This window comes from Rhincodon typus, chromosome 12 (genome assembly GCF_021869965.1).
Source record: "Rhincodon typus isolate 14 chromosome 12, sRhiTyp1.1, whole genome shotgun sequence".
NCBI classification, from domain to species: domain Eukaryota; kingdom Metazoa; phylum Chordata; class Chondrichthyes; order Orectolobiformes; family Rhincodontidae; genus Rhincodon; species Rhincodon typus.
This window is the reverse complement of record NC_063343.1, coordinates 8,738,585-8,754,431: the sequence shown is the minus strand read 5'-3', so window position 1 is coordinate 8,754,431 and position 15,847 is coordinate 8,738,585. Positions and strand designations below refer to the sequence as shown.

Sequence of the window (15,847 nt, the reverse complement as noted above, 5' to 3'; positions counted from 1 at the left end):
CTGAACATCTGCTCAAGCAATCCACAGCTGCCTTCATGTTCCTAAGAGCTTATAATTGCTCTATCAACACAGCAATCTTCACTTTGAACAGGGCTTCGATTTGCCGCAAGAGGAATTAATTGTACTAGTTGCTAAGTAACATGACTCAAGTTTCTAGCTATTTAAATAGGAAACAGATTCATTCCAAGACAGCAATCTGAGGTTAGCCTGTTTACCAACATTGATATTGGGAATGATTAGAGGGTTGACTTATTTCACAAAGGAAGTGATTGCTGTTTGGAGAATCTACATACTGAATAAAAGCATTCTATTTCAGGACAAAACGGACGATAATTTTCTCCTGGAAGATCTCTAGTTTCCATTTAGTACTTGCCATCACAAGATGTAATGGAGTTGAGGAGCTCATGTTCTGTAATTCATTCTGAGATTGAGCCATAAGCAGTTCATTTCTTAGAACTGTGGTCTTCAATGAGACATTACAGGGCTGTACTGGCTGTACTGTGCAAGAAGAACAAGCTAAGAATGGTCACTTTGAGAAAGTACAGTGTGTGTATGGTTGAATAGGCCAGTTGAGGATTAACCTCAACAATGTCTGATGGTGCCTAGCACAGGTACTTCTCTCCTCCAGCAAAGACAGACTTCAACAATATCTCCTTCTTCTGTAAGTGCTATTATTGAGAAGGATGAAATTAACAATGTATAGTATTATTGACTTCACTAAATTATTCTCCAAGTCCTAAATCAACCTTACAGAAACATTTATCCCCGTTCCTTCATCATTGCTAGATTAGTAACCTGGAATTCCTTACCCAAGTTTGGAACCAGCCTTGCTTCTGTAGTAATATTTTCACATTGAGTCAGAACATGGTTTTAAAGCTTACTTCAAAGACATGAGCATATGGGCCAAATTGTCTTCAGCTACTTTATCAATGACAATCCCCTCCGTTATAATGTCAATGTGAGATGTTTCAGCGCTTAGTAATATTCACACCTCCTCAGATACTGAAGCAGTCTGCTATGAAATGCTGCAAAACCTGGATGACATTCAGGAATGGACTGTTAAAAGGCAATTAATATTCATGCCATACATGGCGGGGGCAGTGACCAGCTCAAACAAGAGAGAACCTGACTAATTTTCCTCGATGTTCAAAAGGGGAGGCGATGGCCGAAAAATTATCGGTAGATAATGTTGAAGCACTCTCAACAATCGTCAGTAAGAATCGCCACATGGATGATCCATCTCCGCCTCCTCCAGTGGTCCCCAGCATTACAGATGTCAGTCTTCAGTCAATTTGATTCACTCCACATGTTATCAGGAAATGGTCGGAGACAATGGAGACTGCAAAGGCTGTGGGCCCTGACAACATTCCGGCAACAGAACTGAAGATTGGGCTCCAGAACTTGCCGTTCCCCTGGCCAAGCCATTCCAGTCCAGTTACAACATTAGCATACAGTTACAACACTAGCATCTACCCAATGATGTGGAAAATTGGCAAAAAGCAGGACAAATCCAGCCCGGCCAAATTCCGCCCCATCAGTCTACTCTCAAACATCAGTAAACTGATGGAGAGTGTCTTCAATCATGTTATCAAGTAGTACTTGCTCAGCAATAACTTGGTAGGGATGCCCAGCTTGGGTTCCATTAGGGCCATTCAATTCCTGGTCTCATTATAGCTAGCCTTGGTTCAAACATGGACAAAAGAGCTGAATTCCACAGGTGAAGTGACAGCAACTGTTCCTTGACAACAAGATCACATTCAAGTGAGTGTGGCATCAAGAGGCCCTAGCAAAACTGGAATCAATGGATACTGGGGGACAATTCTCCATTTCTTGGAGTCATACCTGGCACATAGGAAGATGGTTGTGATTGCTGCGGGGCAGTCATCTCAGATCCAGGACATCTCTGCAGGAGTTCCTCGTGGTAGTGTTTTAGGCCCAACCATCTTCAGCTGCTTCATCAATGACCTCCCTTCCAGTGAATGTCAGAAGTGGGAATGTTCATTAATGTTTGCACAATGTTCAATACCATTTGCAACTTCTCAGATATTGGAGCAGTCCATATCCAAATGCAACGAGATCTGAACAATATCCAGGCTTGGGCTGACAAGTAGGAACTAATATTTGTGCCACATTAATTCCAAGGAATGATCATCTCCAGTAAAAATTTCTAACCACTGCCCCCTGACATTCAATGGTGTTACCATCACTGAGTCTCCCACTGTCAATATCCTGCTGGTTACCTTTGATCAGAAACTCAACTGGATTTGCCACATAAACACAGTGGCTTCAAGAGCAGTGTAGAAGCTAGGAATACCGCAGTGAGTAACGGACTCCTCAAAGCCTGTCCACCATCTGTAAGGTACAAGTCAGGAGTGTGATGGAATACTCCCCACTTGCCTGGATGAGTGCAGCTCCAAAAACAGTCAAGAAACTTGAAACCATCCAGAACAAAGCAGCCCATTTGATTGGCACATCTATAAGCATCCACTCTTTCCGCCACTAACGTTCAGGAGCAGCAGTGTGTGCTATCTGTAAGGTGCACTGCAGAAATTCATCAAAGATCCTTAGACAGCACCTTCCAAACCCACAGGTACTTCCATCTAGAAGGACAAGGGCAGCAGATACAAGGGAATGCCATCACCTGCAAGTTCCCCTCCAAGCCACTCAACATCCTGACTTGGAAACATACTGCCATTCCTTCACTGTCATTGGATTAAAATCTTAGAATTCCCTCCTAAGGGCATTGTGGGCCAACTACAGCTTGTGGGCTGCTGTGGTTCAAGAAGGCAGCTGACCACCACCATTTCAAGGGTAACGAGGGATAGGCAATAAATGCAATAAATGTTAACCATCCAGTGACACTCACATCTTATGAGTGAATAAAATAAATCACAGGGACAGCAAGCCAGACTGAATCAGCCTCCCTATCCCTGTGTTCATGATACAGTAAAATTAAAACTTTTAATGACCCTCAAAATTGCCCCAATTTTCCTAACCAGAATCTAACCAATGCCAGAAGTCAAGTTTATACTTATAGAGAAAAGGAATTTATTATTAATACAGGAGCTTTAGCACAGCAATATTAAAGAACAAGGTAATCTAATTCATGGCTATGATTTGAACCGAATCTTCTTTGATCATAGCCCCAGCTCACACAGAAACAGACACGGCTAAGGTATAAATGAAAAGAAAACATAAAAGAGATGCGACTGGCGAGTTCACTTCAGCAGTTTCATCAATGTGTGCTATCACAGGCTCATAGGATTGTATCTTGTTTGATTTCTGAAGACACTCGTCAATGTAAACAGTTTCTAATCGGCTCCGGAATATTCACTTATTTCTTATAACTGGGATTCTATTCTCTGAACTTTCAATAAGTTGGTAACGGTATGATAACCAAAGAGCAACCAAAGGTCCATCCTGTAGTTTTCACAGCCACATATCTTCTGACTAAATCACAGTTTAAGCCAGTTCAAACATTGGATTCTCTGTTTTTCCAATATTCTCTTTGTTGAACAAGTCAGCACCAGCCTCCCTGCAATGGCCCATTTTAACATCTGTCAGCCTTGAACATAATCCATCTCTGAATCTGAAACATCTACAGTGTTCTTTCAACAACAACTAACTTGCAAGCCAGGTCCTCTAAACAAACATCAATTTGCTTGTTCTTTCATTTTTTAAAAACATAACAAGCTGCTGCTCACAGTCCAAAGATCACCTTCAACTCACAACTCACAGTTACAAACCAAAAATGGGAAAAATAAACAGTGAAGTTTCCAATAGGCAGTACATTTCTCTGAATCCCTCATCATCATCATCCTTGAGACTTGTTGCTGACCAGAAACTGAGCTGGGCCAGCAAGATAAATAATATAAGAGCAGGTCAGAGGCTCAGAAGTCTGTGGTAACTTACTCCCTCACTCCCCAAAGTCAAAACTTGCCCTCCATCTGCAATGAGTAAGTGAGGTGCGTGGTAGGATACTCTCCACATGCCTTGGTCAGTATAGCTCCAGCAAAAGGCAAGAAGCTTAACGCTATCCAGAAAAGAGCCACTCATTTCACTGGTACCACATTGATTCCTCCACCAATGATGCACACTGGCTGTAGTGCGTACCACCTACAATATGGATTGCATATATCCACCAAGAAAACACCTTCCAAACCCATGATCTTTACCTTCTAGAAAGACAAAGGCATGGAAACACTACAACCCGTAATTCCTCTTCAACCAGTCACCATCCTGACTTAGAACAGAATCACCATTCATTCACTCGGTTAAAAGTCCTAGAACTCTTCCTAACAGCCCATGAAGGCAGTTCACTACCACTTTCTCTGGAGCACTGAGGGATGGACAACAAATGCGTGCCTTGCTAGCAATTGTCATATCTCACAAAAAAAATTATACAACACAGCACTTCAATGCAATATGGAGGGAGTGCTGCTGTGTCAGAGTTCTCGTCTCAGTGACACGCTGGTCTTTCATCTCCCTTCTCACGTTGATGTGAAAGCTCGTGACTCTATTCAAAACTGAACAGAATTCCCCTGGTGCCCTGGCAAAACTTATCCCTCATGCAATAGCAACCAAAACAGACTTTTCTTTCTCCTTACCCTTTCGTGGAATGTGGCAATCAATGCAAAGGTCACCAGTTGCTGTCAATCTCTAAAAATTTTAAGCCAACTGGTTGTTAAGCCATTTCAGAGATGACCACATTGCTGAACATCTGGAATTACATCTAGGGCAGTCCAGGCAAGGATGGTAGATTTCCTTCTCTGAATGACATTAGTGAATACGTGGGATTTTTTTTAAGAACAATCAATGATAGATTAGTTGGTTAATTATGGATGCTTCTGGGACTTGCTGTGTGCCAACTGGCCGTTACATTTCCTGAAATTTCCTTTGTAGTGCCCAGTATCAAAAACATACTTGTCTATGGGCTTGTAAAAGGTGCTACAGAAATAGTAAGAACTGCAAATGCTGGAGTCAGAGATAACACAGTGTGGGGCTGGAGGAACACAGTAGGCCAGGCTGCATCAGAGGAGGAGGAAAGTCAACTTCCTACTCCTCTGATGTTGCCTGGCCTGCTGTGTTCCTCCAGCCCCATACTGTGTTATCCACACAAATGTAAATGTGTTTTTGTTTCTCCTGACACTATCATTGGAGCCACATTATCACCAGGATTGCAGTGGTTCTTGGAGACGATTTGCAATCTTGAGGAATGGCCACAAGACTAGAGGACTCTCCTGGCTCCTCGCAGGTTGTCTTTCCTTGTGTCCTGTGCGCATCTTGGCTTAGCATAATGTCTAATCCAAAGATTGGTGCCTCTGGCATGGCAGCACTCACTTCCTCCTGTGCTGAAGTGTCAGCTTAAATTATGTGTCCCGATTTCTGGAATGGGGTTAGAACCAATGATGTGATGACTCAGAGATTTGCCAAGCAGTGCCAAACTTGCCACTGTTGGCACGTTTTAAGGAAAAGAAAATGTAGTCCGTGTCTCCCTTACCTTGCCCAAGGCCCCAGTGACCCCCACGTCTTCTGATTGGGAGGAAAGTCTTCTTGACACTTTGCAAATGGAATAATTAATTTTTGAAGTGCAAGGCAGATCCTTATTAAAGGTTAACAAATGTACACTTCAGCAATCTTACCGGAGTCCTCTGCACGTGCTCAGTACGACACTGGAGTGTTTGAAGCCTTTCACATTGCCATGGTACAAACAGTGCGACTGAAACAAAAAACAAACAGCACAGTGCACAGGATCACAACAATTAGGAGCAGGAGTTAGAAGCCCTACTACGTTGAAGCCAGCCATTCAGCCCATCAAGTCCACACTGACCCTCCAAACAACATCCCACCAGACCCAACCCCCTACCCTATCCCTGCATTAGTTCACACTCCAGACAATTTAGCATGGCCAATCCACCTAACCTGCACATCTGTGGACTGTTGGAGGAAACAAGAGCACCCAGAGGAAACCCATGCACACACAGGGAAGAACGTGCAAACTCCATACTAAGAGTCGTCTAAGGCTGGAACTGAACCCAGGTCCCTGGCTCTCTGAGGCAGCAGTGCTAACTACAGAGAAACCATGCCACCATACCACTGTGTTGGTAAAAACAGCAAAGCAAGCTGTGGATTTCATGTGGAACAGCAAATAGGTTAGTCTATGTTACAGCAATGCTAGATCTCAAGAAATACAAATAGGAATGTTTTGCCTTCAGGCACCTATCACAATAAAATATTGGTCATTCAAACACCAAGTTTGCATGAATTTCTGTCCAGTCAATCTGAACAGAAGCTTGTGTGAGGTTCTGCTTCCATTCAGTCCTGTTAAGCAGAGCTCTGCACTGTCAGTCTCAGGAACCTTGAGGTTGGTGGCTCTTAGCGTTACCTGACCATCCAAATGAAAGTAGTAACGTGCTGGGTCACTGAGGTCTATACTCCATGAGTGAAAACCTTACAACTGGACAACTCTGTGCATAAGCTGCGTTTTAACGAATTCACACTCTCTAATGTAGGAGCACCAGCTACAAACTAATAGTACATCACCAGATGTTGTGCAGATGCTGGTGACCTGTCTTTTAGGCAACATATAGAAAATTCTTTGAATGCAAGTCATTTAATCTCCCCACTCCATCTCCAACCCTGACATCTTGTCCATATAATGTACTGAATTGAGGCATCATCCAGATCTCGTTTTGGGTGCGTCGAAATAACTTTATCTCTGAGTCATCACATCATTGGTTCTAACCCCATTCCAGAAACCGGGACACATAATTTAAGCTGACACTTCAGCACAGGAGGAAGTGAGTGCTGCACTGCCAGAGGCACCAATCTTTGGATTAGACATTATGCTAAGCCAAGACGCGCACAGGACACAAGGAAAGACAACCTGCGAGGAGCCAGGAGAGTCCTCTAGTCTTGTGGCCATTCCTCAACTTCTGTAGAAGGAAGCAGGTTATGTGGCCATCATTGTAGGAAAAATATATCGAGTGTGGATGGGGTGCAGGAGTGGTGGGTCAGTGAACTTGACAGCAAGGGAATAAAGGAGGGAGTAACAATGGGGAGAATTGAGATGAGGAGGGCAGAAACCATGGGGGTATTGTACCTGAACTGGAAAAGGGGCCATTAACAGATGTTTCCTGCTTCACCCCCCCCAATCCCTGATACTTCCCTGTCTAAGGTTCGAGTTGGATGCTGTAATGCTCTATCTCCACAATTCCCCTCTTGGCCTCAAGATTTAGGCTGGGGTGGAAAGTCCAAATGAGTCCCTTAGTTTGGGATAAAATTGAACAGGGGCAAGGTGAAGGAGAACACACTAATCATTTTATTCTCCATCCCTCACAACCTGCAAACCCACTGATGGGGTTCCGCAAAATTCTGCTAACATCAGCGACTGCACTTCAGAAGTATTTCATTGACTGTGAAATGCTTAGGGGCATTTTTTAGGCACAGAGAATTGTAATAACACCCTGATTTTCCCAGTTGTAATTATCAGCGAGATTATCAGACCACACTATTACTAAATTGTACATTGGACAGCAGTTATCCAACACATGTGTGGTTGAACAAGAAATAGGGGATTAAGTGAATTTTTAAGAGCATGGGAACCACACCAGTACTGAAAATGCTGTTTTAGGAGCATGGAAATTCATTCCATCAGATTTTAATTACTATTGGTGTGTGGTGATTGGAACCAGGTAGATCTCATTGACGATGAGATCCTTGAATGGGATTGTTAACCTGGGTCAATCAGGGAGCCCTGGCTGACCAATATAAACAGGGGATTTAGAATCTCCTCACTTCAGGCACTGATTCCGAGCTGGCTGGTCACAGCCTGTGTACTGTGCGCAGGTAAATAAAGACTGACTTGGTGACTGGATACCCACCTCTGTGCAGTTATTTCATGGGGATTTTAAAAACAATTAAAATTAATACATTTCGACAGTTGCTTTGCCTCTTTTATCTTTTTTTCTCTCTGTTACTCTCATTTCTCCTTCCTACCCTTTAACTTGCTTTCTGTACATGAATTGACTTTGAATTATATATTTTAACTTACTGACTTAAATTCTGTGTGTCTCAAATGATTCTTCAAGACTGAGATGATACAGTGCTTTGTTGCCCGATTCAGACAGGACCTAATTCACTATATACAGAGACATGCTGAAATGTATCTCTCGAAGTCACAGATCAAAACTCCACGGAATGTCTGTGCAAAGTGGAAATGTAATGGACACATAGTATTATTCCCTCATCACTGATCTTAAAATCCAGGCCAACCATACAAGTTCTTTCCTTTCATTTATCAAGATGGACATTGAAAATGAATCCTGTCTCATTAAGTTTGCTGATTTATTATAAGACCTTACAATATTTTGGAAATTTGAGTCAAACCATGCAAACTATTCACATGGCACTGCTCAGTCGTGGCTTGCCTCAAGAGGAACAACTAGGTCAGCTCCAGCACTTGCTATTACATGGTCATCCTCTAACCAACGTGTGTGCTTTGTCCTGCTCCTCTCAGCCACACACTGACATCCCACACACTCACCTTGTGGTCAGGATAGCTAGTTCTTTGCTCTCCAGTAGGGCTGTAGTGAGTCTCGGCATAACCCAGTGCCATCAGTTGCCTGGAAAGAGAAACATAGTTCTGTTTCAGACCTCAACGAACTTGCTGAGTTTTTAGACAATCAGAGCTCACTTTCAAATATTCCAACCGCTTCTCTGTAAAACCTATAAAGTTATGAGGCAGCAGGGTGCCTCAGTGGTTCGCACTGCTGCCTCACAGCGCCTGGGATTCGGGTTCAGTTACAGCTTCGGGCAACTGTCTGTTTGCACATTCTCCCCACGTCTGCGTGGGTTTCCTTTCACAGCCCAAAGATGCGCAGGTTAGGTGGATTGGCCATGCAAAATTGCCCATAGTGTCCAGGGATATGCAGGCTCATGGGGAATGCAGGGTTACATGGATAGGGTATGGTGGTGGGTCTGAGCATTTGGAGGGGTTTGTGTGCACTTGAGGGGCTGAATGGCCTGTGTCCACACTATTGGGATTCTAAGTTCTAAATGAAGAATGTGTAGCTTTACTTACAAACTAAGCTGTAGGAGCAGGTCATACTGCTTAAAACTTCTATGTCAGTGTTTATCCTCTACACAAGCTTGATGTTTGTATCATGACGTTTGACTTGATAGAGGTGTACAAGATGAGGAGAGGCACAGATAGAGTGGATAGTCAGAAACTTTTTCCCGCAGGGCTGGAAATGACTATTACGAGGTGGCATAATTTTAAGGTGATTGGAGGAAGGTATAGAGGAGATGTCAGAGGTAGGTTCTTTACACAGAGAATGGTGGGTGTGTGGAATGTGCTGCCGGCAGTGGTAGTGGAGTCAGATACTTTAAAGACTTTTAAGCAACTCTTGGATAGGGACATGGAGGATAGTAAAATGTAGGGTCTGCAGGGTAGTTTGATCTTAGTAGGATAATAGGTCAGCATAACATTGTGGGCCGAAGGGCCTGTACTGCGCTGCACTGTTCTATGTTTTATGTTCTTAAGCTTCTTGCCACACAAATTACCTCTCAAGATGATGAACCCATATTGCTAGATTGCCTACTCCCTGATACAAACATCAAACCTCCCATTAAATATATCAATGCCACTTCAACCATCCCTAAAGGGAAAAAAAGTACACATTCTAACTGTTCTGGAAAGTATTGCCTCCTATTTAACCCGTTATTGGCTCTTTCATACTAATGCACTCTTGTTCTGGATTCCCCCACTTCAACATGTAAGGGGTTACCATTGACGGGAAACCACAATGGACCAGCCATGTAAACACTACAAGAGTAGGTCAGAGGTTAGAAATCATGCAGCGATGAGCTCACCTCCTGAATCCCCAGATCCTGTCCACCATCTACAAGGCACAGGTCAAGAAGACAATGAAATACTCCCCACTTACCTGGGTTAGTGCAACTCTAACAGCATTCAAGAAGCTTCATACCAGACAGGACGAAGCAGCCCACTGGAATCAAACCCACCATCTTCTACATTCACTCCCTTCACGGCAACACACAGAGAGTGGAAGCAATAAGTACCATCTACAAGATGCCCTGTAGCAATTCACCCAGGATCCTTCCAAACCCGTGACCTCTACCTGCTCAAAGAACAAGGGTAGCGGAAGCATGGGAATACCATGACGATCAGAGGAGCACATTCTCCTCTGAGGCACATATCATTCTGACTTGGAAACACGGGGAGGTGGTGGCATAGTAGCAATGTCAATGGGCTACCAATACAGAAGCCTAGGCTAATGTTTTGAGGTAATTGGAATGAACCTCAACATGACAGAGGTAGAGTTTGAATTCAATAAAATCTGGAATAAAATCTACTAGGATGGCAACCACGTAGCTATTGTCGATTGCTGTGAAAGCACATCTGGTTCACTGGAACACAATGTCCTGTAGAGAAGGAAATCTGCCGTTCTTCCATGGTTTGGCCTACACATGACTCAAGACCCACAGCAATGTGGTCAACTCTTAACTGCCCTCTGGGAAATTAGGGATGAGCAGTAATTGCTGGCCTCTTCACTGATGCCTACATCCAACAAAAAAAAATATTGCTGTTCCTTTTCTGTCCTTTAAAATTCTGGAAATCCCTCCCCAACAACACTGTGGATGTCCCTACACCCCAAAGATTGCAGAAATTCAAGAGGCAGCTCATTACCACTTCCAATAGTTTATTGCCTGTCCCTAATTGCCATAGGCCAATAAACTATTGCTTAGCCAGTAATGCCCTTATCCTGTGAATGAATAAAGGAAAGAATTGGAAACAGTTTCTCTACATTCACCCTACCAAATTCCTTCACTATTTCAAATAACGCAATCAGGTCTCCTTTTAATCTTCTCTTTCCCAGGAGAACACTCCCAACCTGCTCAATGTTTTCAGATAGGTACAGTCTTTCTTGTTTTGTAATATCCTTATAACTTTAGTCTGTATCCTCAATATCATTATCTCTCATAGAGAAAGCACTACTGGAGGGTGAGTCATTGATGTATTCAAGGCATTGATAGGCCCATTCCCCTGTTATCCCAGTACGTGCTAACTGTAAAGCAACATCTTGAGTATAACATTCTCACCTTTGTTTGTAAATCCCTCCAGTCATGCATCTCTGTGACCTCCTCCAGGCCCACCACACTCTGAGAAAGCTGTGCTCCTCAAGCTCTGTCCTCTTATTATAATCGCTCCATCATCAGTGGCTGTACCTTCAGCTGCCTGGGTCCCAAGCTCTGAAACACCCTACCTTTAGATCTTTACCTCTCTATCACATTTTCTTTCTTTAAGACACTCCTCAATATTAACTCCTTGGCCAAGATTTTGGGCAACTGGCTTAATATTTCCTTATGTGGCTTGATGTCATGCTTTGTTTTCATAAAATTTTCACCTTAGGTATCAAGTTAAAGGTGCCAGATAAATATAAGTTGCTGTTGTAAAACAATAAGGGTGTCAAGGGTTATAGTGAAAGGGTTGGAAAGTGGAGTTGAGACCAAGATTGTATCAGTCATGTTCTTACTGAATGCTGGTACAGGTTCAATGGCCCAGTCTCGTGTCCCTGTTATTAACAATACCCTTATAGGATAAGCCAGGATTCACTGCTATTCACAAAGTTTTCAGTATCTGTCTTCTTCAGATACTCAGAATTCAATCAGGCGTCCATTCAAGAGCCAGTATTTGAGAAGCTCAAGGGATATAAAAAGAAAATCTTTGTTTTTTTATCTGGTGAAATAGGAAATAACTCATTTTTGTCCGAAGTCACTGCCTTCTTGTCAATAGCAACATTGTCCACAGTCACACATGAAAAATAAAAATCAGTTTGTGTTGTTGCAATACAGACAGAGACACTAAGTCATTCATAAAAACCAAACCGAGTGCTCAAGCAATGATCAAGCTTCAGCAAGTTTGGAGCTGTCTGTTGTATGTTGTGGTACCAAGTGCTGGTGGCTGGCAGCAGGAACAGAAATCACCGCATCTCAGTGTTGCTTCTCATCCCACCCCAAACTCAGCATAGACTCCTACAGCCCTGGGCCCTATTGGGTCCTGACGTATTCCTCAACCCCTCCCACACCTCCCCTGAGGTTTATGATTGGGGTATGGTGCTGTCAATAATCCTCCTTGCTATGCAGTTTCTAAGAGCCCACTCAGTTAATAATGGTGGAGGATAAACCACTCGAGAGTCCTAATATAAAAAGTCCCTTGCTTTAGCAAGAAAACTACGTGGTCGCTATAGGTACATGTTATAAAAAACAAACATGGAGAGTGGTGGGGAAGCTCATAAGGTCTGCGTCATCTGTGGAGACAGAAAAACAGAGTTAACGTTTCAGTTTCGAAAACTGCAGTTCTGAGGAAGTGCCATAATGACTCAAAGCATTAACTCAGTCTCTCTCTCCACAGATGTTGCCAAACCTGTTGAGTTTCTCCAGCACTTTCTGTGTTTGTTTCAGATTTCCAGCATCCACAATATTTTGCTTTTGTACAAGTTATATTAATTAACCAGGCAGAATTGTGGAGACTAACTGGAGCCAGGGAGGAATGTCTAATCCCATCAGGATCTACAGCTAGACTGGTTCTCTTCTACACCCAAATATTATGTGATGTAACCGGATTGGGTAGAGCTTAATGCATCTTCAACATTATCGCGTTTAGAACCATTACCTTATGCAATAAAACTGACCAAACTGTGGAACTCATGTTCAAGGAAAGCTGCAAGGTGATGGGAATTTTGTTTCCTGCATTTAAAGTCTTAAGACTATGGGCAATCAACACTTGGAGGCAAGTTGCAGCAACACTCCCTTCCCCCAGAACTTCTCCTACACTGCCCCTTCGAACACACCCAGGGCACTGGCAGCACAAGTTAGATACAGAGTAAAGCTTCCCTTACCCTGTCTTGTCAAGAGTTAATGTGAAATATGCCACCAGTGATCTAACAAATCACATAACAACAGATTCTACGGAGAGATGAGCCCGTTTTAAGCTTTGTGCTAAGCCTTATCCTGTAAATAGTTGAAAGATTATCTCATTACAAAACGCGTAGCATCCATCATTGATCCTGGCCAAGGACAGTATCTCCCTTAAGACCCAGCAAGCTAGAAGTGCTACATTTATCTGTTCTAATAGGACATAGTCAGCAATCTGAAAAAAAACCCATTCAGCTCAACACAAAAGGCAAACGAGGTTTGAAGCCATTTCCACTACAATGGCAAAACATGTCTCATCAGGTCTTCTCAGGTTGGTACATGCAGTTAGCTATAGAGTTTGACAGGATAAGATATTTAATAAAAAGAAACTTATTATTCTAGCAAACTGTTTAACATGGGCAGTCACAGGGGCCAACCCAGAAACAGACAGGGTTGAGAGCATCGAGTTCCTGGATAACCAACAATCTGTCCTGGACCACCCATGTAGATGTAATAATAAGAAGGCACAACAAGACCTCTTCTTTCTCAGGCAGCTTAGGAAACTCAGTATGTCCATAAGGACCCTCAACAGCTTTTATAGATGCACCGTAGAAAGCATTCTATCTAGATGCATCATGGCTTGGTACTGTAACTGCTCTGCCCAGGACCATAAAAAACTAAAGAAAGTTGTGAACACAACCCAGATTATCACAGAAGCCAAACTCCCATCATTTGACTCCACTTCTCATGGCTGCAGAAAGGCAGCCAACCTCATCAAAGACCTGTCCCACCCTGGTTATAATCTCTTCCAACCTCTTCCATCAGGCAGAAGACACAAAAGCTTAAAACAAACGTACCAACAGGTTCAAGAACAGCTTCTTCCCTGCTGTTATTAGACTGCTGAATGGACCTCTCTAACTTCAAATCTAGTGCTGATCTTCCTATTATACACCACCTGTACAGCAGTAACTCTGTATGCCTTGCTCTGTTCAATCACTCTCTACTCTGTATGTCCTTATATGTTATGTTCTGCCTGTACCGCACGCAAAGCAAATGCTTTATTGTACTTAGGTACATGTGACAATAATAAATCAAATCAAGTCAAATTTTGACCAGTTTGGACAGCTCAAGCCTTTATAAGCATTCAAAGAGCCACAAACCTAGACTTGAAAAGGTTAAATCATCCAAACTAGAGTGGGATAATTAGTCCAAATTTCTCCTCCTGATTTTGTTATAATATCCCCTGTGGATACATCTGACAAATAATTGTTCCTCTCCAGAACCAAGCCCTTTATTAAGCCAAGTTATATAAAAAAAGTCATTAAAAAGTCAACAGACCATGTTTGTCACATCACAACACAGTGAATGCAGTCTTCAGACATTTATCATTCAGAGTCACAATGAACTTTTAAGTTATTAATATTTTGGAATATTAAAGGCTCATAATGTCTGCCATCAAATAATTTCATTCTCCATCTGGTTATTGCCAGCCAGACAACTGCGAGGTCATGGTTGAAATGAGATCATTGTTGGTCAAATGGTGAATTTAGATTATCATCCAACATTTCCAGCAAACTAGGAGTGCTACATTTAGCAGTTCTCAGAGGACTTAATCAGAAATCTGACAAAAAAAATAAGATGGACCCATTCAGATTAACACAAAAGGCAAATCTGGTTTGAAGTCATTTCCAATTGCTCAGGCCTTTTATTAAATCTTGCAAACTAAAAAAAGTCACCGCTTTTATTTCAATCTGAAAGGCTCTCAGCTAACTATGTTGTAATTGCCTCAGGACCCTTGGAATAGAGGAAGGTTTGCATGCGAATATCAATTGAGGGCAGTATGACCTCCCTGTTCCTCTCCAAGCAACAACGTCAGCAAGCACCAATTGCTATTGCTTCGCTCTGGTGCGTTAGAATTCTGGGACTTCCCAGTGGAACAGCACACTAGGAGCTTTTCCATGACATGGACTGCAGAAGCTCAAAAAGATTCTGTTTTTGCCTTTCCAAGGGGAATTAGGGATGGACAAGAAATAAAGGTTTTGCCAGTGAAGCCCAAATACTGAGATTTTGTGTTTTAAAACAAGTTTGGTTTCAGGCACTCACTGCATGTTCATAGAATGCTCACATAGGGTGGTATGGTGGCTTAGTGGTTAGCACTGCTGCCTCACAACACCAGGGTCCCAGGTTCAATTTCACCCTGGGGTAACTGTCTGTGTGGAGTTTGTACATTCTCCCCATGTCTGTGTGGGTTTCCTCCCACAGTCCAAAGATGTACAGGTTAGGTGGATTGGCCATGCTAAATTGCCCATAGTGTTCAGGGATGTGTAGATTAGGTGGGTTATAGGGGGATGCTCTGTTAGGCCAAAGGGCCTGTTTCCACACTGTACAGATTCTATTCAAAGGGGGGGGGGCATGCATTTAAGGTGAGAGGGGGAAGGTTCAAAAGAGATTGAGGGACAAGCTTTTTTACATGGAATGTGGTAGGAGTCTGGAATGCACTGCTAGGGGTGGTGGTGGAGGCAGATACAATAGGGGTGTTTAAGAGACTTTTAGATAAGCACATGAATACGCAAGGAATGGAGGGATATGGACCAAGGGCACGCAGAAGGGATTAGTTTAATTTGGCATCATGTTTGGCATGTCATGGGCCAAAGGGCCCGTTCCTGCACTGTACATTTCTATGTTCTATTAAAGTAGATGAAAATCATATGAAACTTAGGAACTTGACCTCACTGCAGACACAGCACTTGGTGAATAATGAAACTTCTTTTATCAAAATAAAAAGTTAATGAGTGTGAATCATTGACTTAAACCTTGACATTCACATGTATACAATTGCTCTCTGACTGCCCTTAGATTATAAACAGCTGGTATAGGGGGTCAGCATTGAGGTAAGTTCTTTGGTCTA

General features: G+C 42.8%; 1 protein-coding gene across 2 annotated transcripts in view; it reads right to left on the bottom strand.

Moving 5' to 3' along the window:
- LOC109915822 (disintegrin and metalloproteinase domain-containing protein 19) overlaps positions 1–8,618 on the bottom strand; it is a 75,776-nt gene extending 67,158 nt beyond the window's left edge. For both annotated transcript variants that reach the window (XM_048604036.1, XM_048604037.1), the window contains exons 1-2: positions 8,546–8,618; positions 5,643–5,719 (exon numbers count right to left, since the gene is read on the bottom strand). In XM_048604036.1, the coding sequence (XP_048459993.1) occupies positions 5,643–5,719; positions 8,546–8,617 (149 nt within the window). In that variant the 5' untranslated portion in view covers position 8,618. The remainder of the gene's footprint in view (positions 1–5,642; positions 5,720–8,545) is intronic.
- Between the last annotated feature and the right edge of the window lie 7,229 nt (positions 8,619–15,847).